The following is a 27,684-nucleotide window of genomic DNA, read 5'->3' on the forward strand; positions in this document are numbered from 1 at the left end:
AAATATATGTCCACTCTTACGTTCTCTAACTGTGCTCAAAATTCAGCCTGGAAGGTAACCCCTAATACAACATTGTAACTTTTCTATTTCTTGTTTCTTACAATTATGTTGAGTGAAAGACATGAACTTGTGCAATTAATGCTTAATTTGAGAACAATCCTGCAAGTTGGAACCATGTATCAGAATTTTTTTGGGGCTATATCCAGGTACTGGAGATGAAAGAACTGTTCTGACTATAGTGCTTAACCCCACTGTTTCAATTCCAAAGTCATCTATTAATGGAGTCCAGGATATTCAAGTACCGGTATGTGGAATTGGGACAGTGAAGGAAATTAGTTTTGAAGGGAAAACTTTGGGAAAATGTTCTTCAACATAGCTTTGGCATCAAAGGCGTGTCTACATTAGTCATACATGAGTGGTAACCTAGCCAAACTTGAATAGAACATTCTCTAGTTTGTTAACATGACTGAAAAAAGTTGCTGATAGTTTACATTTTAAACCCTTTGGATTGCTTGGATGAGTTGTGTAAATTTTTTGCTTAGCTACTTCTTGATGAATTCATCCTGAAACTTAATTGATACTCTTAGGGCTGCATTTTATGTGCTCCTGCCTGGCGTGTTTTTGGAGGGGGTGGCACATAAAATAGGACGAGTGCCAATCCCACCACCTTCCCGTCCAGCCCCTAGCTCACCCTCATAATACGGAGGGTGGGTGGACATTGAAATTGGCAGCCCGCCTGCCATATTTAAATAAAGATTTAATTAAGGGTCAATTGAACTTGTTAACAAGTAAATTGACCCCGATGATACACTGCCCATGCCATAAAACGGCTAGCATGGGCAGTCGGCCGGAAGTGGGCGGGCCATTTTTTAAAAAAACGTTTTCAAAGGGCAGGAAGGAAAGGGGGCACTTTGCCCATCATGGGGGCAGCCCTCCCTAAGACAATACCCCCCATTCCTTCCTACCCACCTGTTTATAAGACAGGCCACCCCCAGCCCCCTGCCCGCCCTCCTCCCTAAACTGCTCAAACCCTCCATGCCCAAGACCCTGAGCTCACCTGGCTCCAGGATCCATAGACCTTCTTGTTCCTGGGTGCAGTCCCAACAGTGCCCACTAATGCACTCTTGGTACTGCCAGGATTGCTGGAGCTGTCAGTCAATCTGATTGGCTAGCAGCTCTCGAGGGCAGACTTCCCAGTGTGGGAGTAAAACACTGCCTCAATTTAGCCTGTCCATGGTGCGTTATGGAAGCATAGTGGCCTGGCATGTGGCAGGTCAGCTCCAGGCTGACTTTGCTTTTGGGGGCGGGGTGGGGTGGTGGAGGAAGTTGGGAGTCGAGGGGGCAGTCTGTCCACCCCCTCGTCAGTAGTTGTTGAGGTAGTTATTCTATCCAGACTGATCTAGTTTCCATACATTGATCAGGTATAACCACAACATAAGTTTCTTCCGGAGAAACTTTATCAAGACTCTCCTAAGCTAAACACAACAAGCAATCCAAATTCAAGGAATGTGACTCTCATTTACTGATCAGATCAAGTGATACTGAAGCTAAAGTAAACCTTATGAGACAATCCTTTGTCCACCTAGAGAAAGCAGCTCTCTGGATGCTTTGAAAGTCAAAAGTTGACAAAAAAAAGGGGATGAGCTTGAATGTAGCGGTGCTGCAAAATGGGCAGCAGTGGATCAACTGCTGATTATACACTACCCCATTTTGCTTTCCATTGAAGTAAATCGGATTAGGTGTATAATGATACACCACATGCAGTAATGGATCTCCTGCCAAAGTTTATTATTCCCACTCCAAAGTTTATTATTTTCTTTTTCTGCATTAAGGTTTGGTAACTTCCTAGTCCACAAAATCCATGAGATTTTTGTTTTATATGGGAATGGGGTAATGGAAGAAATTCAGTCAGAAATTAAACACTTACATCTCAAAAAATAGCTAGGGTATGAGTTCCTCCAGTTTCTACTGTGGTCATTGGGCCATACCTGCATCAAGGAAGACAGGTAACCTGCTCCTATGCTCCATTGAGCCTGCTGCTGGATGTTCAAGAAGAACTTTCCAAAGATAGTTTTTATTCTCCTCTAACACTGTGCTGTGCAATGGGCCAAAATCAGACTACTCCCTGTAACTCACATAGTCATATGGCTGAAATTGAGAACACATGAGTGAGGAATTAAAATGCTTCCCCCAATGCTGTAAATCCATATATTGGTGATCTGAGATACTGTATAATTATGCAATCTGCATTAAAACAAAACAAGTAGCTAGTGACAACAGTTTATCATTCCTCAGAATGAAATAGTGTACAGGTAAACATTCTTTTGAAATGTTACAGTAGCTGCTCTGAGGTAACAATCTGTGATAAATAGTTGAATACCTTCACAGAAATTGTGTCTTAATTTTTGAATTGAGAATTCAGTTCATACTACAGTTATAGTTACTTGTATTTTACTTCACTAAACTAATTTCATATACAGTTTGTGGCCAAGTTAGAAATGTTTAAATACATAAATGTGTCATTATTTCAGAAATACATTTATTTATAGGATATTAAAAAATCATGAATATCAGCAATGAATTGAATCTTTACAGTTCATTACAAAATTGTGAAATGTTTAGAAAATTACTTTTATGGTGTAGTGTATTATCACAACAATAGCATGAAATACTAGTAAGTAATCTTTAATATTTCCTTAAAAGTAAGGCCGAGGATAACTATTTCTTATTTCCTTTATTTAAAGAGCCTCCTGGTCCCTGGGGTAACCACAGAAGGTGCCAGACAAAGGTACGCAGAGGTTTTTGGATCAACTGTTGAGTTGGTCAAGATTTACAACAGTTTTCAAGTTCAAATTGGTAACAGAGAGCTGCTTTACATAGATTCTTCATAATTTTGATTTTCAAAATACTTCAGAATCTTTAATGATGTCTAATGCCAGCAAACTTACTGAGCAACAAATCACTCAGATCACAGATCCATTGGAAAAAGATAATCTGAAGGATGATGAACTAACTGCTGACTTAGAAAAAAGGAGCAGAAGTGGTATAATAAATGAGCCAATAAGCAAAGTTCTAAAGAAACCTCGTTCATCAACACGCTTTTCTACATTTGGCAGTACCAGCTCAATGAATGGGCAATTGCAGAATGGAAGTATTTTGGTATATGGTAAAGAATCAACAGCTGTTCAAAACAGTACTACCTCAAAGCATAAAAAAGTCTCTCACATGCTAGACAAATCTGACAGATCACTGGAAAGCGCATCAGAAGTACAGAATGAAGTACACATTGCTTCTTCAGATCTTCAAAAGCAGGTGGAACCTGAGCATATTTTCCTCTCAAGTGAGCGAGAAGCTGGCATTTCTGACATGGAGGTGGTATCTGCTGCTGAAGCAATAAGCAGTCCTGTTGATTTACCCTTCATGAGTGGCATTCCTTTGAATCCAGGTGTTTTTATTATGACTCCTGCTGGGATATTCATGGCAGATAGTGCCCTTCAAATGGCCGGTCTGGTAGAATATCCATTGCAGAATGACCTTGCTTCAGCCATTCATTCTGGAAAAAAGAAGAGAAAGAGATGTGGCATGTGTGAGCCCTGCAGAAGAAGATTAAATTGTGAGGAATGCAGTAGCTGTAGAAATCGCAAAACTGGCCACCAAATTTGCAAACTGCGGAAATGTGAGGAACTTAAAAAAAAACCAACGGCAGCATTGGAGGTAAGGATAACTCTATAAAGGTTTTTGTTCAAATTATTTTTTCTACAAAGTGTGAGAAAATCAGCGTAAAACAATTCAAAATGCTTCCATGTATGAGGAGAAATAATTTTAATAGTATGAAATGCTGCTTTTTAATGGTTATGCTTGAATGATTTATGCAATCCTCAGCATATTGGGATTGTGTTTAGTATCTTAAGTATATCTCTGACAATTATATCATTGTAATTATTATACAGTGTATACCTTTTAGGAGCACAAGTGCTGCTTAAGTGAAAACTTGATTCTTTCATGCATTTGTGCAAAAGGCAAGATTTTTGTTTCCAGGATTTATTTCAGCTTCTGTAAAACCAACTTGTTTCCTTGAGACCTGCAGTCTGGACCATTAATTAACAATTATTGATCCAAGGTCATATAAGGTATTGAAAAAAAATCCTGAATGTTGTAAACAACTCTTCTTTAAAAGATAAGGACAAATAATGTCCTTTCACTCAACATCAACCATTGGTTTCTTGATGCTACATTGTTATATCTATTTGTTTAGTAGGCAATTTTTTAATGAAGGTACTATGTTTTAAAGGTCTATTTATTTGTAAGTGTGTAACTAAAGACTAATTTGACATGTGGCAAGTCTTACTTCTTTTAATAACAATGGAAACTGCAATTCCAAAAATAGAAGAGACATGCAGTATGTTGGGGAATTGCACTTGCTATTAAGAAAATTTATGATACACACACGAGTGATTTAAAAAATGTTAACAGTTATCAATCCCTATCTTCCAGGATTGCAGCCACTCTTATCGCACAGGTTTCTGTACCCTTCTCTTTTTGTCATTCAAGTTTCTGTTTTACTTTCTAGCTGTATATTTTGATGTTTGTTTCGTATCTTCTGCTGACATGTTCTCATTTGGATTCAAATCACAGAAGGAAATAATTTTAACTTTGGACAACAGTGTAAAACAAGTGACATTGTAACATCTGGAAAAACTCAGCAGGTCTGACAGCATCTGTGGAGAGAAAGACAGAGTTAACGTTTCGAGTCCGTATGACTCTTCTTCAGAACTAAAGAGAAGTAAAAATGTTGGTGAAATATATACTGTTTAAGGGGGGTCGGACAGGTGAAGCCGGATAGAAAGCCAGTGATAGGTGGAGGCAAAGGAGAGATTGCAAAAGATGTCATGAACTAAAGGTCAAAGGTGGTGTTGATGGTGGTGATACTGGCTAAAGGAGGTGCTAATGGTGACATTAAGAAAAGAAAGCAGGATGAGCAAGCGACGGATGGCCCTAGTGAGGGTGGGGTGGGCAGAGGGAATGGTGTGGGAGAAAAGATCAAAATAGGCTAAAAGGTAGGGATAAAATAATGAATGGAAATAAACTTTAAAAATAGTAATAATAGAAAGAGGTGGGAATAGAAGTATATATATAAAAATTTAAAAATAAATATTTGAATAAAGGGGATCAAAAAGGGATGAGGATGGAGGAGAAAGTTCATGATCTGAAGTTGTTGAATTCAGTGATAAGTCCGGAAGGCTGTAAAGTGCCTAATCGGAAGATGAGGTGCTGTTCTTCCAGTTTGTGATGAGCTTCACTTGTACATTGCAGCAGGCCAAGGACGGACATGTGGGCATGAGAGCAGGGTGGTGTGTTGAAATGGCAAGCGACAGGAAGGTCTGGGTCATGCTTGCGGACAGACCGAAGGTGTTCCGCAAAGCGGAAATCCAGTCTGCGTTTGGTCTCTCTAACGTAGAGGAGAACGCTTTGGGAACATCGAATGCAGTAGACCAAATTCAGGGAAATGCAAATGAAGGGAATGGTCTCTACGGAATGCCGACGGGGGTTGAAGGGAAGATGTGCTTGGTGGTGGCATCATGCTGGAGTTGGCGGAAATGGCGGAGGATGATCCTTTGAATGCGGAGGCTGGTGTGGTGAAAAGCGAGGACAAGGGGGACCCTATCATGGTTCTGAGAGGGAGAGCAATGTGTGAGGGCAGAGGCACTGGAGATGGGTCGGACATGGTTGAGGGCCCTGTCAACCACCATGGGTGGGAAACCTCGGTTAAGGAAGAAGGAGGACATGTCAGAAGCACTGTTTTGGAAAGTGGCATCATCGGAACAGATGCGACGGAGGTGAAGGAACTGAGAGAATGGGATGGAGTCCTTACAGGAAGCAGGGTGTGAGGAGCTGTAGTCGAGGTAGCTGTGGGAGTCGGTGAGCTTGTAATGAATATTGGTGGACAGTCTATTACCAGAAATTGAGACAGAGAGGTCAAGGAAGGGAAGGGAAGGGAAGTGTCAGTGATGGACCATGTGAAAGTGCCGCTTCATGCTCTTGTCTGGACCTGGAAAAATTTATTAATTTTGATTTCAATTTCCACCCCTGCATCACTTTCACATGATCCACAAACAGGACTGTCCTGGTAGACTGATTATGTCAGCCTGTTCCTGCCCCACGGAATTAATTTCTTCCTGTCTTTACTCCGTTCTCTGTCCCCTTGCCCAGTCTCTTCACACCTACATCCCCGATTCCTCTAATGCTGTACATCATATCACCAATTTCCAGTTCCCTGGCCCTAACTGCCTCCTTTTCACCATGAACGTCCAATCACTCTACACCTCCATCCCTCACCAGCATGGCCTGAGGGCTCTCTGCTTCTTCCTTGAACAGAGGCCCGAACAATCACCATCCACCATCACTCTCCTCCATCTGGCTGAACTTGTTCTCTCACTGAACAATTTCTCCTTAAACTTGTCTCACTTCCTCCAAATAAAAGATGTGGCTATGGGTACCCACATGGGCCCCAGTTATGCCTGTCAATTTATGGGGTATGGGGAATATTCCATGTTCCAGTCCTACTCAGGCCCCCTCCCACAACACTTTTTTGGTACATGATGACTGTTTCGGTGCCGTTTCATGCTCTCGTCTGGACTTGGAAAAATTTATTAATTTTGCTTCCAATTTCCACCCCTCCACCACTTTCACATGGTCCATCTCCGATGCTTCCCTTCCCTTCCTTGACCTGCCTGTCTCAATTTATGGTGATAGACTGTCCACCAATATTCCAGGACACCCTGGTCCACTCCTCCATCACTCCCAACACCTCAACCCCCTCCCATGGCACCTTCCCATGCAATTGCAGAAGGTGCAACACCTGCCCCTTTAACTACCCCCTCTTCACCATCTAAGGGCCCAAACACTCGTTTCAAGTGAAGCAGCGCTTCAGTTGTACTTTCCTCAATTTGGTCCACTGCATTCTCTGCTCCCAATGCGGTCTCCTCTACACTGAAGAGACCAAACGCAGACTGGGTGACCACTTTGCGGAACACCTTTGGTCTGTCCGCAAGCATGACCCAGACCTTCCTGTTGCTTGCCATTTCAACACACCACCCTGCTCTCATGCCCACATGTCCGTCCTTGGCCTGCTGCAATGTTCCAGTGAAGCTCAACGCAAACTGGGGGAACAGCATCTCACCTTCCGATTAGGCACTTTTCAGACTTCCAGACTTAACATTGAGTTCAACAACCTCAGACCATGAACTCTGCCCTCCATCCTCATCCCTTTTTGATCTCCTTTTTTCAAATGTTTACTTTTATATATGTATGTGTATATATGTATTCCCACTGATTTCTATTATTATTATTTTTTAAATTTATTTTTATTCAATGTTTTATCTCCACCTTTTGGCCTATTTTGAACTTTTCTCCCACACCATCCCCTCCACCCATCCCACCCCCACTTGGGCCATGTGTCGCTTGCTCATTCTGCTTTGTACTCTTAATGTCACCATTAGCACCTCTTTTAGCCAGTACCGCCACCATCAACACCCTTTTGACCTTTTGTTCGTGACATCTTTCACAATCTCTCCTTTGCCTCCACCTGTCACTGGCCTTCTTTCCAGCTTCACCTGTCCCTCCCCCCTTAAACAGTATATATTTCACCACATTTTTACTTCTCTCTAGTTCTAAAGAAGAGTCATACAGAGTCGAAACGTTGACTCTGTCTTTCTCTCCACAGATGCTGTCAGACCTGCTGAGATTTTCCAGCAATTTTTGTTTTTGTTTCTGATTTCCAGCATCTGCAGTATTTTGATTTTATTTTATTATATTGTAACATCTGTTCTTCATACATGTGTCAGGATTGAAGTCAATGGAATTGAAAATTAAAAGAGATTTATAATGGGTGGCCAATCCAATAGCATCCTTTTGTATTATTGTTCAAAGTCACCTGGTCCAATAAAATTCTTTTAGGAAAGGAATTCTGTTATCCTTACCTGGTCAGGCCTATATGTGACTCCAGACCCACAGCACTATGGTAGGCTCTTAACTGTCCTCTGAAATGCCATAACAAGCCACTCAGTTGTACCAACTGCTATCAAAAAAGCACAATAAAAGTAAAACAGGAGAGATTATTCAGCTTTGACCTGGGCATCTGATTCAGTTACAATAAAAGGCACACTCAGCTCCGTCAACTCTACAACCCTCCTCACCAATATTATAGGGACTTGTGCCAAAATTGGGAGAGTTGTCCCATAGATGTGACAAGCAATAGCTTGACAGACAAAAGCAAAATACCAGGAGTCCTAGAAACCTGGAAAAAAAAACCCCAGAAAATACTGCAAAAAACTCAGATCAGGCAGCATCTGTGGAGACAGAAACAGAGTTAATGGGCAGAATTTGCTGCCTGCCGGGCGGGCGGGCCCGACCCAATCTCCGGCAGGCGGGGAGCCAATCCCCGCCGGAGAAGCGGGCCACACCGCCATTTTATGTGGGTGGACCAATTAAGGCCCACCCAGCGTGACGTCTGCCATATGCGCTTCCTGTGCGGGCGGGGGGAGGGATTCCACAAAGCGAGAGTGCGCTCTTTCACGCATGCTCACAAAAGAGCGCACATCTCCCTGAGGCTAAGTGCAGCCTCAGGGAGATCGCTGACAGTTTTAAAAACGTTAAAAATAGAAAAAAAAAATCCTTAACATGTCCCCCTCATGTGACAATGTCACATGAGATGGGACATGTTCATAAATTACACTAAAACTTTATTAAACTTTTAAAATCCCTACATGAAACCTCATCCTGTTGGTTGATGAGGTTTCATATTTTTCCTATTGCCCGCCGGGGCTCCTGGCCTGCCCGCCAACCTTAAAGTTGGACAGGCACGTCCTTTAATTGCTTTAATGATCCTGTCATTGGCCTCAATTGGCCATTGACAGGTTGGCGGGCTCACCTTCCTGAAAATTTAAATGGGGCGGGATGACATCGGGGGCTCTGCCCGATGTCATCCCGTGTCATTTTACGTGTCGGCGAGCGGGCCCCACCCCCTGCTCGCCGACGTCAAAATTCAGCCCACTGTTTCTGTTCGATGACTTTTCGTGACATAAGGTCATAGAAATAAAACATGTCTGTTTCTCTCCCCCCAGATGCTGCCTGATCTGCTGTGTAACAGCCTAGCATAGTCATGCTCAGACAATCATATCTTTCAGCCAATGTTCTTTCTCCTCTATGACCTTATCTGGGTCTGTCCTGTCCCAGCAGTAGGACAGACTCACCAGAGGTAGGGGCACAGTGGTATACAGTAGTCAGTAAAGGCTCACCTTTAACTCTACACCTTATGAGGTTTTGTGGCATCAGGTCAAATGTGGACAAGGAAACCTGCTGATCACCATCTATTGCTGCCCCTCAGCTGATGAATCAATATTTCACCATGTTACAAACCACTTGGAAGGGCACAGAATGTAAAGAATGGTGGGCGGGCTTCAATGTTCATTATCAAGAGTGGCTTGGTACCTCCACTACTGACCGAGCTGGCTGAGTTCTGAAGGGAAAGCCTGGGCCTGCAGCAGTTGGTGAAAGAACTAACCCCAGGGAAAAAACCTGCTTGACCTTATCCTCACCGGTCTACCTGTTGCATGTGTATCTGTCCACGACAGTATTGATAGGTGTGACCACTACACAATCCTTGTCGAGACCAAGTCCTATTTCTACATGGAAGACACCCTCCATCATGTTGTTTGGCACTAGCACTCTGCTAAATAGAATAGACACAGACAGATGTAGTTGCCATGAGGCAAATGTGTTCCAACACAATCTGTAACTGCATGGCCCACATATCCCTCACTTTACCATTACCATTAAGCTAGGAGATCAGCTCTTGGTCGATGAAGAGTGTAGAACAACATGCCCAAGGTGGCACCCGGCATACCTACAGATGAGGTGCCAATCAAGTGAAGCTGACAATGCAAAACTACTTACATGCTAAACAGCAGAAGCAGCATGCTATAGACAGAGCTAAGTGACCTCATAACCATTGGATCAAATCAAAGCTCTGCAGTCCTGCCGTAACTAGTTGTGGATAGTAGTGAACAATTAAACAACTAACAGGAGGAGGAGGCTCTGTGAACATTCCTTGATGATGATGATGGGGCCCATCATGTGAGTGCGAAGCACAAAACTGATAGGTTTCCTTCCATCTTTAGCCAAAAGTGCCGAGTTGATGATCCAACTTTGCCTCTTTCTCATCAAGGCTAGTTCTCAACCAAATCAGTTCATTCCGGCTGAAAGCAAGAAGCAGGTGATTGCACTGATTACATCAACAGCTATGGGCCTTGACAATATCCTGGCTGTAGTGCTCAAGACATGAGCTCCAGAACTAGCCATGCCTCTAGCCAAGCTGTTCCAGTACAGTTACAACACTGGAATCTACCTGACAACAAATTAGAAAATTACCCAAGTATGTCTTGTCCATAAAAAGCAGGAGTAACCTAATCCAACCAATTACCACCCCATCAGCCTACTCTCAATTATCCAAAAAGAGATGGAAGGGATTGTTGACTATCAAGTGACACTTGCTTATCAACAACCTGCTCACTGATGCTCAGTTTGGGTTCCGCCAAGGCCACTCAGCTCCTGACCTTGTTACAGCCTTGGTCCAAACTGGACAAAAGAGCTGAATTCCAGAGGTGATGTGAGAGTGACTGCCCTTGAATTCAAGGCAGCATTTGGTTAAGTGTGGCATCAAGGAGCCCTAGTAAAATTAAAATCAGTAGAAATTAGGAAAATACTCTCTGCTGGTTGGAGTCATTGCTAGCACAAAGGAACGTGATTGTAGTGTTGGAGGCCAATCATCCGAATCCAAGGACATATGCTGCACAAGTCCCTCAGGGTAGTGCCTGGGCCTAACCATCAATGGCCTTCCCTCCATCATTGGATCAGGAGTGTTTGCTAATGACAGCACAGTGTTCAGTTCCATTCAGAACTCCACGGATAATAATGGAGCTGTCCATCCTGGCATGAAACACGACCTGGATAACATTCAGCTTTGGTTGATAAGTGGCAAGCAACATTGGTGCCACACAAATATGACCATCTTCAAGAGAAAGTCAAGCCACCTCCCTTTTACATTCAATTGCCATTGTCGAATTCCCCACCATCCATATCATAGGGATCGCCATTGACCTGAAACTTAACTGGATCAGCCACATAAGTACAGTGGTTACAAGAGCAGGCCAGAGGCTGGGAATTCTGCAGCAAGTAAATCGCCTCCTGACTCTCCAAAGCCTTCCCCAGAGACACAAGTCTTGGATGTGATGGACAACTCTCCACTTGCCTGGTAAGTGCAGCTCAAACAACCCTCAAGAAGTTCAACATCATCCAGGACAAAGCAGCTTATTTGATCAGCACCCAATCCACCACCTTTAATCCTTCATTCCCTCCACTGCATTGCAGCAAGTTGCCATGGCTTCTTCTGCAACACCTCCCAAACACGTGACCTCTGCTACTTAGAAGGATAAAGGCAGCAGAAGCAAAGGAACACCACCACTTGCAAGTTCCTCTCCAAGTTACACACCATGCTGACTTAGAAATATATCCTCATTCATTCATCATTGCTGAATCAAAATTCTGCAACTCCCTACCTAACATCACTGTGGGAGTACCTTCACCACACAGACTACAGTGGTTTAAGAAAGTCGCTCATCACCACCTCCTCAAGGATAATTAAGGATGGAAAATAAACGCTGGCTTTTCCAGCAATTCCCAGATTTTATGAATGAATAAAAAATATTATTTCCCCCAAGGATTGATAATGTTCAGTGACAAGAGTAGTGTCCTAGTTCATGATCCTGGAATAAGTAGGATGTGTTGTGCATTTACCAATTATATTCACTCTTTTGTAGATATTATTGCACAATTTTACTCGCATAGCTTCTGGAGTAAGGTAATTTTACGAAAAAATTAAAGCACTTGATATACTGGATAATGCTAGTGCTGTGTGGTCATGGTGGCAGAACACATTGATGTGGTGACATGCAATACTGTGCAGTGTTAGGACAAGGATTCTTTATGATTCTTCCACTTAGTGATCTCAGTAGGGCCACCTGTAGAGATATCAAATGTAGCAGAATTTCCAGAAAGGGAAAAATGCAAGAGAGAATTGAACTGCCACAGTAGTAAATGTGAGGAAGTTGATTATTATATGTGTGCCAATACATTCAATTGGCAATGTAGTGTGACAAACTGGAGTGTAAAAAAACCTGTAAATGTTTTATTTTTATTCCTATGAACAGAAATGTTGGCTCATAACACTTTTGCGTTGTGTGTCAAATTCTATATCATTGTTTTATTTTAAGAGAATTCAAAGAAAATTGTTTATAAATTGTACTAATGCTTTTTTTGTCTAATAAAGTAATAATAAGCTAATTAATAACTAAACAATTATATTTAGGCGTAGAGTTTCTGCGTTGGGCGCAATCGGCAATCCGGGCACAAGCTGCGCCCAAATTTGTGCTAGTTTTGAGAAGTTTCTTTTTCCTCCTGTTTCCACTCAAACTCATTTGCATATCACCAAATGTAAAATCTGCCTTGAATCAGTGCAATCAGAAATTATTTAGAATTTAAAAAAATAAAATTTGCTTTAAAAATATTTCTTAATTTATTTGAGTGGTAACTTGGTAAGTTGATTTAATATGGCTGGATATGTGCTACTCACAAATAATCATTATCATTTTAATTCAGTGTCTAGTCACAATTTATGAGCAACCCATTTTTAAGTAACTTTTAAAAAAAATAGACATAATCATTTGCTAGTTATAATGTGTATTCAGTTTCCTTGTAAATTTTAAATATATATATTCAAAAGCTTACCAGCTTAATTTTAAGAGCCTCTTCAAAGGTTCGCAAACAAATGCATTTAGTAGGAATTAGCAATCCTGATTAAATCAACCTGGAGGCAGGCCAGGTTTGTGGACGGGGCTGGTTTCTGGCGCAATGTTTTTTAAGCCAGTGCAAAAGTTTGCAGAAACTTGATTTATACTGAACATAATTTACGCTTGAAGTTCCATAATCTTTTGCACTGTTTTGGTTGACTGGGTGAATTGCACTGACAAAGCACCACAATCTACAAGCAACTCCGGGTCCTGATCACTGTTGGTGGAAATTTAGTGGGAGCCATGGGCTAACATAATTACGTCATGGTTTAATATTCAAGTATTTTGGTACTTGTAGTATAGTAGTAAAAGAGAATAATTATTATTACCAAGCTTTGTACCAGTGAACTCAGTTGACGTGTTAAGGAATAGTGAAACTTGATTGTTGTAAAATATGTAATTGAAAATAAAGCAATTGTCGTGTGAAGCAACTGAATTTTATCAATGACTTACAAATCTTTCACAATACTGCTCTGTACTATTGTAAGGGTATGATACTCTTGTCACCTAATTGTCTAAAATGAAAATTGCATCATACATTCTTAGAAAATAGTTCACTTTCACAAAAAAGGCCTTCCCTCTCTAACGTTACCTCCTATTAATGATAAATGGGGCAGAATTTTGGACTTGATAAGTCTACTTCTTACTGTCTTTATTTTAGTGGTTTTGTTGTTGTTGCTAATGGCTCAGTGAGTACAGAAGACAAAGAAACTGGAAACAATCCTTAGTCTGTGCTGAGTCACCTTCAGCTGATTTTTAGTGAGTGTACTCCAGTTAACTGCCAACACCCTTGGGTTAGAGACAGGAAATCAAACCTCTGTTGGGATTGCATGTGGGTGGACATTAAGTGAGGTCTGGATCAGGCTCAGCTTTAGTACTTCTCGTGATTGAATAGTCCACCAGCTTTCACTGTTAAAGCACATGCACAAAATTTAGCAACTTAGACAAGGTGCTAAGGGCAAAGAGAAATCTGAGGAGGCATCTCTTTCAAGGTGGAAGGTGGAGAGGGGAGAAATTGGTAAGAAAAAAAAACTTCATTTTTAGGCAAACTTGAGTATTGCTTGCCTGCAGGTATTTTTCGCACCTTGAAATTTATGTTATATGAAACTTGTACTACTGATATTAAGCTAATGCTACAATGAAATTATATTACATTATATTAAAGAAGTGATGCCGTCATGAGAAAGAACCTCTTCAGTGGTGTGACACAATCAGTGCCTCAACAGCGTTATTGTATTGTTTATTGCATCTTTACTATCTTTTACATTACAATTAGGAGGAAAACTTTAGAAATGCATGCAGCAATAAATAGACATCAGATATATTAAGAGCTTTCCTTTGTGGCAAACTTTGCAAAGTTTGAATAATATCTTCACAACAGGCTGTTCCAGGAACTAGTGATGAAAATGGTGATGCTGGCCTTTTTAAATAGACGGAGAATGTTTTCCATGCAGGGTCAGCTGCTTCTATTTACAGTAAGGAAGCCGCAGCCTGAATGAATTAATTATAGAATATTTTCATAACACATTCGATATAGATCACTAACTATTCAGCTTTTAACTTGATACTTATTTGGTAGTTTGAGGACACAATATATCAGAAAATGAGTACAATGTTCCAAACAAAACTCAAGTCCAGTCTGAAATTAGAGTTTGTTCCATTCTTCTGCTTATCGATAATCTGGACTCAAATCTCTGAATCAATTCATCAACAAAAGAGGGAGAAATAGGCCAATCTATTTCAACACACAGTTTACAGATGACTATTGATATTCATTACTCTGCTGTTGTCTAAAGAGCAAACTCACTATTAAGGCAATGGAAGGCCAGACAGCCAAAGTTCTGGCTGTGTCCTTGATATCAATATCAGTATCATGCAGCAATCTGCAACACAGTGCTTCAACATGCTTTTTAACGGTATATTTGGACAAACGTTATTTGGCATTGGAATTTAGTGCCCGTTACGGAAGATAAATGTCTTCACCTGTGTGACATTTGACCGCCTATGGAGGGGTCACCTTGACAGGTTACCTCTTGGGTAAGTACAATGTTGCTGTTACGTAACTATCACTGAAATGTAGGGGACACCTCACTGGAAGAAAATAAGTGAGTTACTCAATGCTTTTCTCCTTTTTATATTTAAATAAAGATCTTTGAAATGTTTGTTCTATGTTCCTGGATAAATTAAAGATTGAACAACATTAGTTTCGTTTGGAAGTATGTTTGATAGTTGGACAATTTATATCAGTTCTTCAGGACTGCCGTTGATAGATTGCTTGTTGAACATAGAGACTACAAATAACAAGGATTATTGTTGGTGAAATCAACTACAGTTGAAACTGCATGAATGCAAGCCTGATTTAAAGAAAACTGTTAAAGCTGCTCTGTGTGGTACTGTGCTCAGGTAACCATTTTACTATGGTTAGGTTGGCATCCCTGGGATATGGACAGGAAAATGAACCTGGATTGTTGCGTGCTTACCATTGATCTCGGATTCAAGTATGTGTGCGTGTGCAGTTATTAGTTTGGTGGGGGAGTGCACGTTTAACTGTGATTGCTCCACAAACTGCAGACACCCATTGACTAAGCTCTTAAATGAAGAATCTCCACTTTGACAAGGTACAGAGTTCCTACCTTCAATCAAATGCACACCTCTCCCTGATATAAGACACAGCTTCCTAAGAGGAGAGAAGATTGGAAGCATTTTCTTGGTAGTTACAAAATTTCACTTCTACCAGAAATTGTAGGTTCTTTTTCCCATTCTAGTCCTTGGAGTTTTGATAGAAGGAATGCTTATCAATAAAGTGCAAGTTGGTTGAAGGTCTGGTCCACTATCTGGTTTCCCACTATGGGACATTAGTGGCAGCCTGATAAAAGCTGATCTTTGTACAACAGATGAATAAATGGACACTCTGAGTCATTGTAGCTATAATTGGACAGGAGGCCAGCTGAGCATTGTGTTTAGACATAATGCTATCCATATATTTAATACAGAATTTTAAAAAAAATATCAGCAACCCAAAAAATAATATGGGCAGAATTAGCGCCTTTTTTTCTGATGGAGGTAAAAGAAAGTGATTGCTATAGTCTGTCAAACATTGGAAAATAAGTGAAAATGTGATACAAATGGGAAATCTGTATATTTGTCAATAGTGGATTTGCTACTGGAAAAGTAGATGATTATTCTTTGCTGCTCAGTATGGAGTAAGTGCATCAAATGTACTAATTTGTTTTTTATATTGTAAAATCTAGGTGGTTACTCGGAAATAGTTTAGTCACCCTGATATAATCAAGCCTAATTTTGTTAAAACCCCTTGCCCTTAAGGTATTGAACATAACAGGATTTCACTTTACAGTGCTAAGAATATTACATGCAGCCTGTTAACAGTTAAGACTGATTATATTAAGTAATTATGTCCCCCTTTTTTTTCTGTTTTCAGAAGGTGATTCTTCCTTCAGGAGCAGCATTTCGATGGTTCCAGTAGATGTGAGCACGCAATTCCCGGAGTTGTGTCATTAAGTGCAATGTGTCTGCTTGCTTGTATTGTCTCAGGCAAACATTGTCGGCTGAAGTAAATGGACGCACCCTGTGTTTTCTTAGAACCAAAACTCTCTTTCTGCAACTTTCATTCCAATTTTTATGGAGGTGAATTTTATGTTGTAAGAATGAATATCTTTAGTCATTGTACAATGTGTCAGTGCTATTACAACAAATCTGTAAATTGCAGTACCAAGACAAAATGGGCACAGTATGGACAATCAGATTTTATTTGTTTGATGTTGATGTCTGTTGCGTATATTGGAAAGTGCTAGGAGTGTTTAGAAAGTTAATTTTACAGATATCTTTTAAGACTAGTTGACTGAACACACTGTTCTAGACATAGCACAATGGTTAAATTACATGCCTTTTCCAATCTACCTTTATTCTATATTTTAATGCATATTTCCCCAGCTGTCATTAAGTTGATCGTTGTATCATGGCACCTCTTGACATTGTAGTCTTGGACACTTAAGTAGACACTAGAATATAATTTTCATAATTTTGTTTATAAACATAATTTTTGTAAATTGCTGAAATAACATCACTTTTGTGGTGGTCATTAAGCCACTGGGTTTTCATGTGAAATCACCAGCTTCACACCTATTGCATGGTGCATTTTGTAATGATTTGGCTGTTTTTGGCTGTTTTGTGTAGAAAATTAGTGTGTTTTTTTGTGTGTCAAATTTCAATTTGCAGCTCATAACCTTGCATGTGGCACTTGACATCCCTTGTGATGAGCAGACCGATTTCTGGAAATGCTATTTAGGGAGGTTAGCGTTTCATGATCTAGCAAACTTTGTTACTTCTGGTATAAAGATACACTTAACACAATTGTTTTAATTGCCTGCAAAAGAAAATCAGTGCCCCAGTGATACCTAGGCATGGTGGACCACAAGAATCCCACGTTTGTGAAATCTTTCAAACCTCATGGCTGTTGAACCATAAAAGATGGCATTTTAGGGGCACAGAATATTACAGAAATGGTATAAAAGTGACCAAGGAATCAAGGTTCTATTCTTGAGGGGAAAAGGCCTTTATCAGCAATCAAAAACTTTTCCTGCCAGATAAATTGTATTTTGTTGATTGATTAACATAGCAGAGAATGGTATTTATGTTTATACAACTTCTGTGGAAAGGGGAAAGAACTGCAGTACTTTGAAACAAAGGATGCACACATTGGCTGTAATAATAGTAGCCACTTAATAGCACCTGACCAAATTGAGCACTGAACCTCTAATGTATTACCATTCCTCTCCACACAAAAGTACATAAAAACATATACACAAAAAATAATTTCAAATAAAATATATGGTTTAAGCTGTATTCACTCTGCAAGTGTAGGATTCATGTGACCTGATTTAAGCTTCATGCTGATGCCCAGTTTAAATGTAAATCCAGAGGTAGGGTACAACCTGACTCTAGAACAAGGTGGAGTGAAATTCTGTGGATTGGGCGGTCTTATACTTGACACCACATGGAGTGTAAATTCACTGCAATGGATCCCCTGCCTGGGTGCTTTGTAGATCTACTTTACCTCAATAAAAAAGTTTAGAGAGAGTTTTCCCCCTCCTTGCTTTCTTGACATTCAAATTACTAGTTCTTGTGGGAGAACCCTGGATATGTGTCTATTCAGACGTGCACAGCTCACATACAGGACAGTTGAAGTTCCAGCCAGGCAGAAGCCAAGCAATGTAAACAGGAATTGTGAACAAGTGTCCACGATGTAAACACACCCTTTAAAGCATGCATTTGCGCTATTTAAAATTTACAGAGCCAAAATTTCTTCTTGAAAAAGCACTGATCTCCGTAAACATCTTCTATCTGAAACACTGGTGGTGGGGGGTGGTAAAAATCCTTTTGGGAGGTAGCACAAAATAGCAAATGGATTGGAAACTAAAATTGGGTGGAGTGTAAAACAGGCTGCAGATTCGCCATTGTCCATTTTGTTCACCCTCCCAAGAAAAATTGCACACCCAGGGAGTCCACATGGATGACATCAGTCACTTTTGTTTGGTATGTTTAAAGTAAAAACAGATCTCTGCCTGACAGGCATTACAAATGACTGCTAAGCTGCACTGGTGAAAATTAGTTCTGACAAGAGCCAAGCTCTAGACACAATTAACCTGTGATGATTCCAGTATTGTTGCTGTGTCACGTCTGAGTTTGCTTTTGTTATACTTTTTGAATAATATAATATTGGACACCAAAATATGGTGAAATGTGTTTGTTTCCCAGAAACAAACATGTTTTAAAGTCCTCAAGACAAGCAAGAGAAAGAAAAGAATGGCTGTTATAATGCATAGATTCTAAAGAATGTACATGTTTTTCAATGATTTATATGAGTCGATACTGGTTCAGGGTGAATCATATGACAATGTGCAAGAATCTGTAGCTATATAGACAGGATTCAAGTTACTTTGAAATAATCACTCTTTTAGGGCCCTTGGCTATTTTGTCTCGGCTTGAGCACTAATTTCCTTTTTCTGTTAATTCTAAAAATGCCTTCCAAATATTGTGAGATAACAGTGCAAATGATCTGGAAAGAAACACACAAAATATATGGATATGGTTTTTTTCTAGTTATGTAATTCATTTCAGTGTTGTAAACTGGTCTTAAGATTTGTTTGGTATGTTTAAAGCAAAAACAGCAAAAGAAAATGGAACAAATTATATGCATCAGCAATATGGTGTCTTGTCTGTAGCGATTCTGTAAACAAATAAACTAAGTACTGTAAAATTTAAGTTTCTCATTTTTGATCATTTTAGCTTTTGTACTGTTTTAAATTCAGCACTTAAAATATATGAATAGAATATTAAGAGTGATAACGAGCCAAATACTGGCAATAAAAAACAAGTAACCATTGAGTTCAGTATGAACTGCTGTGTCCATGAAAATGGCTGCTATTTTGTGTTTGGCAGTGATCTTGTTATGGTTGTTACAACTCTGGGGAGCAACATTACCAGGGTGATGGTGACTGAGATGTTTGCTCCTACAGTTATGCTCTCCAGAGGCATGAAATATTGTTTGCAGTTCTGTAAATGTCTTAAATTAAGATTGTTTCCAATTAAACATCCATTTATAAATTTTAAAGAAGGGCTTCTAATACAGAAGGATCAAGTCAATATACAGTGCCTTTACTTTTTGTCATTTTCTTGCTCAGTAAAAATAACTTTATTCTCTGGTGGTTAAAGATGAATAACAGCATAATTGCCACACTCCTGAACAGAGGTTATACAGCAAGTAATCTTGAAATAATTGATTATAATATACACAATGCTCTTCTAACTTCTTTCAAACTGTAATTTCATTGGGGCTAATTTTAACTCTAGATTCTCGCCCATCAGATGATCCCTGTGCTCACTGACTTACGTTAGCTCGTGGTCTGGCCACACATTGACTTTTAAAATTCTCACCCTTGTTTTCAAATTCCGCCAGGCCTTTACCACTCCAATATCTCTGCACCCCTACAATTCTGGCCTCTTCTGCGTCTCCAATTTTCATTGCTTCACCATTGGCAGCTGTTCCTTCAACTGCCTAAGTCCTAAACCCTGGTATTCCCTCCCTAAACCTGTTTGCCTCTCTAGTTCTCCTTTCTTTAGGATGTTCTTTACTATGTTAAGAGTGATATATAAATGCAAGTTTTTGTATATTACAGCAATGGCTGCACTTCCAAAGTACTTAATTAATTGAAATGCTTTGGGATGTCCTGAAGCTACAAAAGGCACTATATAAATGTACATTCTTTATTTTGTGAGATATGAACCTTTTATTTGTTTTCACTGTAGTTAGTTTTCCCAATTATGTTGAATTTTTGAATGAATTGGATAGAAGTCAATGCAGCTAGTCAATTAAGCCAATACACAATATGCAATCAATACCATCAGTGTAAGTTTTAATGGAACATCATCTCCTGATTTGTTTTTCTTAAAATTAACAAGTTCATTAAATTTACATATCTGTATGAAAATCACATTCAAAATATAGGGGTAGAGTCTACACTTTAAACACAATTGCTGATTCTAGTGCAAATTGTAGCCAAAATTACACTCATTTTAAATTGTTTTGTTTTCATGTTGCGTTTCTGGTCAAACCTATTTGCATATCACTGAATGCAAAATCTGCCATGAACCTGGTTAATTGGGCAGTGTTTTGAAACGGATTTTACTTGAAAAATGTTTCTTTATATATTTATAAATGGTAACTTGGTGAACTTTGTTAAAACAGATGAAAATAGGTTTATCATTAAAAAATCGTTTTACAACAACAACTTATAAATAGTGCCTTTTATGTAATAAAATGTCCAAAGGTGCTTCACAGGGGCATTACAAAACAAAATATGACACCAAGTCACATAAGGAGATATTGGGTTAGATGATGGTGGGTGCCGGTAAAGAGGGCTCCCAAGTTTAAGCTAAGTATTCTGAGGGCTCAGGTCAGGGATCATGGTAGGGGTGTGGTGTGGTATCAGGAATCGTGGGTGTTGAGGATCCTGGTGGTTGTATCAGGAGCAGAAGAGTGAACAGGGATTGCGTGTTGAGTCGAGAACAGCAGCAAAGGAAGGTTGGGTTGGGAGCAGCTATCAGATCCAGGAGGAATACTCCTGCTCTTCTCAATTCCATATTCAGGTCAGTTACTTGTCTTCTTGGTCACAGATGATCCCTAGTGCTCATTTCCCTGAGTAACAAATGGAGTTAATGTGGATGCCTAAGGGCAAACCAGTCTTACAGAAAGGTGCCCCAAACATGAATGATGACTTTCAACCTGGGAACAATACAGTAAAGAAAGTTTGTAATTTCTTTAAAATGCTTGTGGAAGCTGTTTTTAAGAATGTTTGAAATGAACTTTTAAGAGTTTTCATCAATTGTAAAGGGATCAATTGTAATTTTCTCGAATAATGTGAAATACTGGTACACGTGACCTGGTAGCCTGTGACCTGGAAATAGTACCAACATAAAGGAAGTTAAGACTAGAAGCCATGAGGCTGAGTTATGATCATTGGCCAGACTTGGGCCATGGGGGGAGATCCCATTACAGACCAATATGTTTTGTTTAAAGTAGATAAATGTTGAGATTCAAGACATCTGTGTTTGGAATAAAGCCACACGACTGCACCAGTTTTGAACAAACAAAAACAAAATTTACTATACAAGTTCAGAAAGATAAAACAATTTATAATTTGATTCTTATACTCTAACATTCAGGTTAAGTATGATGCATGTGAATTAACAGATGAACGGTGGTCAAACACACCACACTGCAGAGTAAATGACAGATGCAACCAAGACAGAGTCCATGGATTTCTCAAGAACCCACCCAGGTGCCAATAAACACTAAGTCAACAATCTCATTGAAACGGTCTCCTGAAGGATTCCCAGCTTCATCTTTGAAGACCTCTTCTTGAAATTCTCTCCAAAAGTCACTCGCACTGATGGCTTTAACAAGGTCCACCTCACAGGGTTTCAGTCTCGCCTTCCAAGATCCCTTCTCCCTGGGTTCCTGAGTATACTCGAACACTAGTTCACAAGCACACTTTCATATCTATGGCCATGCCAAGCAGAACACCACTGCTCCAAAGGAGTATCATTGCCCCAATGGCCCTCTTTACTTAAAGTTTGCTCCCTGCAGCCCTTTCTCTAACTTTTTAACTTAATTGGATCTATTCCTGCCCCTTTGTCTGTGACACCTCTTGCTGACTCCCCAAAACTGACTGCCTCAAGGAGAGCTGTTCAGTGACCCTTGAACTGATCTGGGGACCTATCAAAACACTCCCAGAGGGTTCCACTCTTGTTACTAGGCAGGAACCAATATAACAAGCATTGGAACATTCTGTCTTAAATGTTGCCATCTCCACTGACCTTTAATTTAGCACCCAGGGACACAAAGATCAATGGATTTCAAGGCAGGCTGGCAAACACAAGGCAGAATTGTAAGATAAAGGAGAGCTATAGGTAGAAGACAATCAGTGCACAGATGGACACAAAGAGAAAGCTGATGGTGGCAGAAAGAGGAACACAGAATTCATGTGAGTTGAAGCCAGCAAAGCTCTCTATGAAAAGGTTGGTTTTCTATTTGGAAGTAAGAAGAAAAGTAGGATTCCAGAAGCTCCTGGGACAGCAATGTATGTGTAAGCTAAAAGCTACTGAATCCTAAAAAAACAGTGCAAATAGCTCAGACATGCAAAACATAGTTGTATCAGAGGACGAGATCATGAAGCGGGTTTGTTGGTTGGCTGCTTGGTTGAAAAGGAACTCTGGAAAGCTGAGTTTGTTGGTCGGTTGCTCGGTTGAAAAGGAACTCTGGAAAGCTATGTTATTAAGACTGATGTGACCTGAGTAGGAGAGGGTTCATAGATGTGTGCCTTGTTGATGTTAACTATATCTGGGGACCTCAGATAGAATACAGCTACCATTGAATGCAACTCGAGGACCGAATTGATTGAATGGGAAAATGAGAGAACCTATGATCAAGTGGCCAGGTTGGAAGGACTGAGTTTGCACATGGTGCCATATGTGTGCAGGGAGTGATGTGGGTGCTTGTCATTGAGTAAGACATATCTTTTTTGTATTGACTATTTAAAGTGAAATTTACCTTTTTTATGAGATATCATTTATCATGTTTAATTTGCATTTGTTCTGATTCGTGTTAAAGTAAAAAAACACAGTGAAATGTTGTTAGTAATTTCATCATTTGGAGGTCATTTGGTAAATTTGGTTATTTTGGTCTATGGTTTCCCCATGGGGGTCATAACACAGGTGCTAGGTTCCTTATATGCATTTACTAGGGCCTAATGCCTACTTCAGGGAAGAAGGATCATCAGGTAAAGGTTGCCTCCTATTTGTTCTTAGCGTATATAATGGGTGGTGTACTTCCAGCTGGAAATGTGTGCATGGTTCCTGGATGCAATATTAGGGTCTAATGGTCTTAGTAGGGCCTAAAAAATATGCACTGCCTGGACCAATTTCTAACCTCCATGTCTGAGCTACACAGTCCGAAAAAGGTTCCAGATTGCTTCCCTGGTTTGTGATTAAAAACTGACCACAGAGAGAGCAGCAGTAAGGGTTCTACAATGAGCCATATCAATCAAGGGTTCCTGCTCCTCATTGCTAAGCAACAACTAGAAGCGCACCCATGTGGATGACTGGTGAAACAGGATCAGGGTCATTTATGATGTCCTCCACAATCTTCACAAGCAATGGGTATTCACTGTCAAGTGAATAGTGGTCATTTGGACAAATCCCAGTGCCCATGTAATTGTACTTTAGAGAAGGGCTTTCAGTAGGGGCAAAAGAGTGAGAAAATTGGAGGAAGCAGGAAATAAAATGGGTAAAAACTTAAATTGGCCTAAGCACTCAAAGTCATTCCACCTGTCATTTTTGTAATCTCAGTTCATTCTTAATCCAGGTTGATGTCCCTGCAGTGGACAGGCAGTATTAAGAAAAGGACAAACAGTACTGATATTTTTCTTTGAACACTTGTACAGTGAGCAGCTGATCCCAACTCCCACCAGTAGAATGCCAACAATTTGCATTTTTATATTGGCCTTAATGTGGAAGAATGATCCAAAGTGTGTTACAGACGTGTAATCAGAAATAATTGACACCAAATAAAGAAAAAGACATTATGAGGGACTATTAAAAGCTTGATCAAAGTGTAGGTTTGAAGGAGAGTCTTGAAGAAGGAGAGTAGAGGGGCAGAGATGTTTAGGGAGGCAAATCCAGAGTTTATAGGTTATGGTTAACTGAAGGCACAGCTGCCAATCATAGGGCTAAGGAGTGCAGTACAGATTAGCAAAAATGTATATAGGACTCCAAGGGTTAGATTATGAGGAGAGATTACATAAACAAGATTGTATTCTCCAGAGTATAAAATAGGTTAAAGAATGATTTGATTGAAGTTTCTCGGATTTTGAAAGGAATTGATGGGGTAGTTAGAAACTTTATCTGCTGGTGGAAGAATCTAGGACAGTGCTTTCCAGACTCATTTCCATTGTGACTCCATTTTAATACCTGAAAATTAATGTGACAGCAATAAAGCACCATAGTAACATTCAGTATATAATTATTGAATCTCTGGTATTATAGATCAACATATAAAATTACATCATTTAAATGTGAAAATCTGTGTTTTAACACACTTTGCAAAATGTTATTATTTTATGAACTTATGTAGGTTTTAGCTAATCTCTCCATTTCCCCAGACAAAAGACTCAGTGAAGCCCTCTCCCCTGGTGATGCATTGTAATCATCCCCTCTCCCCCTACCACACACACACACATGAACACACACCTCTCTTCTCAGACCCCTCCATCCCCAAGAGGCACACCCACCAGCCTCTCTTCCAACCCCCTTCTCCCCACCACCCCCCTCCCTCCCCGGTCAATGCAATTACTCATCAGCCCCTCTCCCTTTACCCCCTTTTGGTCTAGTCGCCAGTACCTGTGAAACAGAGTCTCCAGCCTGGGGTAAAGTGCCTGTACAACAGGCAGACAGGAGCAGAAATACAGTAAAGTTTGAAGTTGCCATTCACATTCCTGGCTCAGCTGTGTGACTTCCTGGTTTTTCCCACACTTGGGCAGTGAGTTACATTTGCAGGCTTCTAGCTGTGCCAAATGGGCACACAAACATCCCAGGCCCACTCGAACTTGCCACTAGAAGTGTTTTCTGAAGTTAAAGAATATTTTGGGCTCACCATCTGCCTGTGCTGTTTGGTGGAATTGATTCAGTGGGTCTAGGGTTGTTTCGTCAGTGCCTCCAGACTGTATCATCTCCTCTACCATTACAGCTGCTTGACGGAGGATCAGTTCATGACCCTGTTGAGGATTGTGACCTACCCTGTGGGAAGCCCTGGTCTAGGACAGGCGGACATAACTTTCAAATAAGAGTCACGCCTTTCAAGAGAGAAGTTAGGAAACACTTCACAAAGAGTGGTGTGGAACTCTCTCCCACAAAGCACATTAGATGTTAGCTTAATTAATAATTTTAAATCTGAGATAAGCCACTACCAGCTCATACTTCATCTCATTTCTATATTTCTTAGTTCTGATGAAGGGTCACACGGACTCGAAACGTCATCTGGATCCCTCTCCGCAGATGCTATCAGACCTGCTGAGCTTTTCCAGGTATTTTTGTTTTTGTTATAAATACATTTTTGCCTACCAAGTACATAAAGGTATATGGAATCAAGGTGGGTGGATGGAGTTAGGATACAGATCAGCCATGTCTCATTGAATGCTGGAACAGGCTTGAGGGACTGTAATGCCTTTGTCATAGAAGTGGTCCAAGTGGAGGTTCGCAGAAATCGTGGGAGGACTGTAAGGCTGGAGGAGATTACAGAGTTAGGGAGGGGCAATGTTGTTAAGTGATTTGAATGCTAGGATGAGAATATTACACTGGAGGTACTGGTTGGTGAGCACAGGGTGATGGGTAACCAGGGCTCAATGCAACTAAGGATACAGCAACAGAGTTCAGTATGAACTGAAGTTTATGGAAGGTGGAGGATAGGCTGGCCAGGAAAACTTTGGAATAGTTAGCCTGGATGTTTACTGGGACAGGTTATGTAGAGGGAGCCCTTCCTCCTGGTCTGGTCCTCCCCCACCAGGGTCATGGATCAGAGGGCGTGCTCCTGCAGCCTGCTCAGGAGACCTCCCTGTCCATCTGGAAGCCAACCTGTCAGGAAGGAACCTATCAGAGCTAAAAGACGCAATTAGAATTAAAACTCCACAGCCTGTGGTGAAACCCAGACTTCAGGATGTCCTGTCTGAAACTCTTCCCGGGGTGGTGGGAAGGTCGAATCCACAAACTGTGGGTGTCTGGGGATCCTCAGGATCATTTTATGGAGATGACCTGAGGGTGCTGGCCAGGGGAAGCATCTTGCTTCAGCTGTCAGGTTTCTCAAGGCCTGGGAAAACCAGCTGCAAAACCAGTTAAATCAGAGATGTCAAGCTTCGTTAACATATTTAAAACATCAGTCAGCCAATTCTCCTCTTGGAAAGAGTTGGTTGGCTGTCTGTTGTCACACCTCAGTAAAACCTGGAACCAGGCCAAATTTTTAAATGTTTAACCCCTGCCTGCAAACAATCCCACATGTCGACCCATGTAAAAATTCTCCTTGTTAAATTTGGTAAGCCATGAATAGAGGTATTGGTTGTAGATGGGCTGAGCTGGGGCTGACACAAAAAATGTTATGGAGGAGGAAATGGGTGCTCTCTGTGATATGGGGGTCGAATCTCAACTCAGTATCAAATAGGATGAGGTTGCAAACTGTCAGCTTTGTAATATGAAGGGTTAATAGCAGTTCTGCTAATAGCTAATATATATCATCAGTGATGTCAGATCATGTGTCACTGGAACTCAGAGGGAGAGAGATGCTTCTGGAAAGTGCCTCATGCTTATCTATCCCTGTACATAGTTGTATATAGTTAATACATGTTTGGAAATTCCTGGAGGCCTTGTAGTCTATGTTAAACACACCCTGAGACCATTTATGGTATTGCTTTGTGATTGCAGTGGTAAAGTCACCAAATAGCAAGGCTCCCCGATGAAACAGCCGGTAGCGGGAAAGTGAACGCCGTCGAAGCTAAAGCAGAGAGGGAACAATTGTGGCAAAGAATTTGAAGTAAAAGCGGCAACAGGGTCCTAAGACAGTCAATTAAATTAACAGACAATCATGGAAAAAGTCCTACTTCTTCCCGAATCCCATGACTATGTGGAAGAGCCCACCTAAGCAGTACACTGGCAAAACTGGCATTGCAGATTCAACAAAATAGGACAGCTTCAGGGTTAACACAAAAGCCTGATGATGAACAGGTCAACACACTCTTCTATCCCATTGGCAGCAGCGCAGATGGCATTTAGGGTGTTAAGGAAGACACAGTAACCTGTGAGGAGGTTATTAAGGCCTTCAATTCATTTTTCAGTCTACAAAGGAACATTATTATGAATCAGGTGAAGTTTAACAGGTACACTCAAGAATCCAGAGAAAGAATTGATGTTTTCATTTATGACCTGTATCATTTGGCTGCTAGTTGCGAGTATGGGACCCTAAAGGATGAACTCATCCGAGATCATATTGTGGTGGGTGTGTTTGAGGAAGCCCTGTCTGATTCTTTGCAGTCCAGAGAAGAGCTAACATTATCCAATGCAGTTCAATTAGCCAGGCAGGCTCAACTACGGAAGCAGAACTGAGTTTTAATCTGGGGTGACATAGACCCTTTGTGGAGTCAGATCACTAACTCGGTTC

The 27,684-nt window shown here is 40.6% G+C and overlaps 1 protein-coding gene across 5 annotated transcripts in view; it reads left to right on the forward strand.

The window, feature by feature from the left end:
* Nucleotides 1-19,567, forward strand: part of LOC144685846 (CXXC-type zinc finger protein 5-like) — a 35,382-nt gene extending 15,815 nt beyond the window's left edge. For all 5 annotated transcript variants that reach the window (XM_078550796.1, XM_078550793.1, XM_078550792.1 and 2 more), the window contains 2 exons: nucleotides 2,745-3,714; nucleotides 16,345-19,567. In XM_078550796.1, coding sequence (XP_078406922.1) covers nucleotides 2,923-3,714; nucleotides 16,345-16,389 — 837 coding nt within the window. In that variant the 5' untranslated portion in view covers nucleotides 2,745-2,922 and the 3' untranslated portion in view covers nucleotides 16,390-19,567. The remainder of the gene's footprint in view (nucleotides 1-2,744; nucleotides 3,715-16,344) is intronic.
* Nucleotides 19,568-27,684: the final 8,117 nt, after the last annotated feature.

Source organism: Cetorhinus maximus, chromosome 10 (genome assembly GCF_964194155.1).
Source record: "Cetorhinus maximus chromosome 10, sCetMax3.hap1.1, whole genome shotgun sequence".
Classification (NCBI taxonomy): Eukaryota; Metazoa; Chordata; class Chondrichthyes; order Lamniformes; family Cetorhinidae; genus Cetorhinus; species Cetorhinus maximus.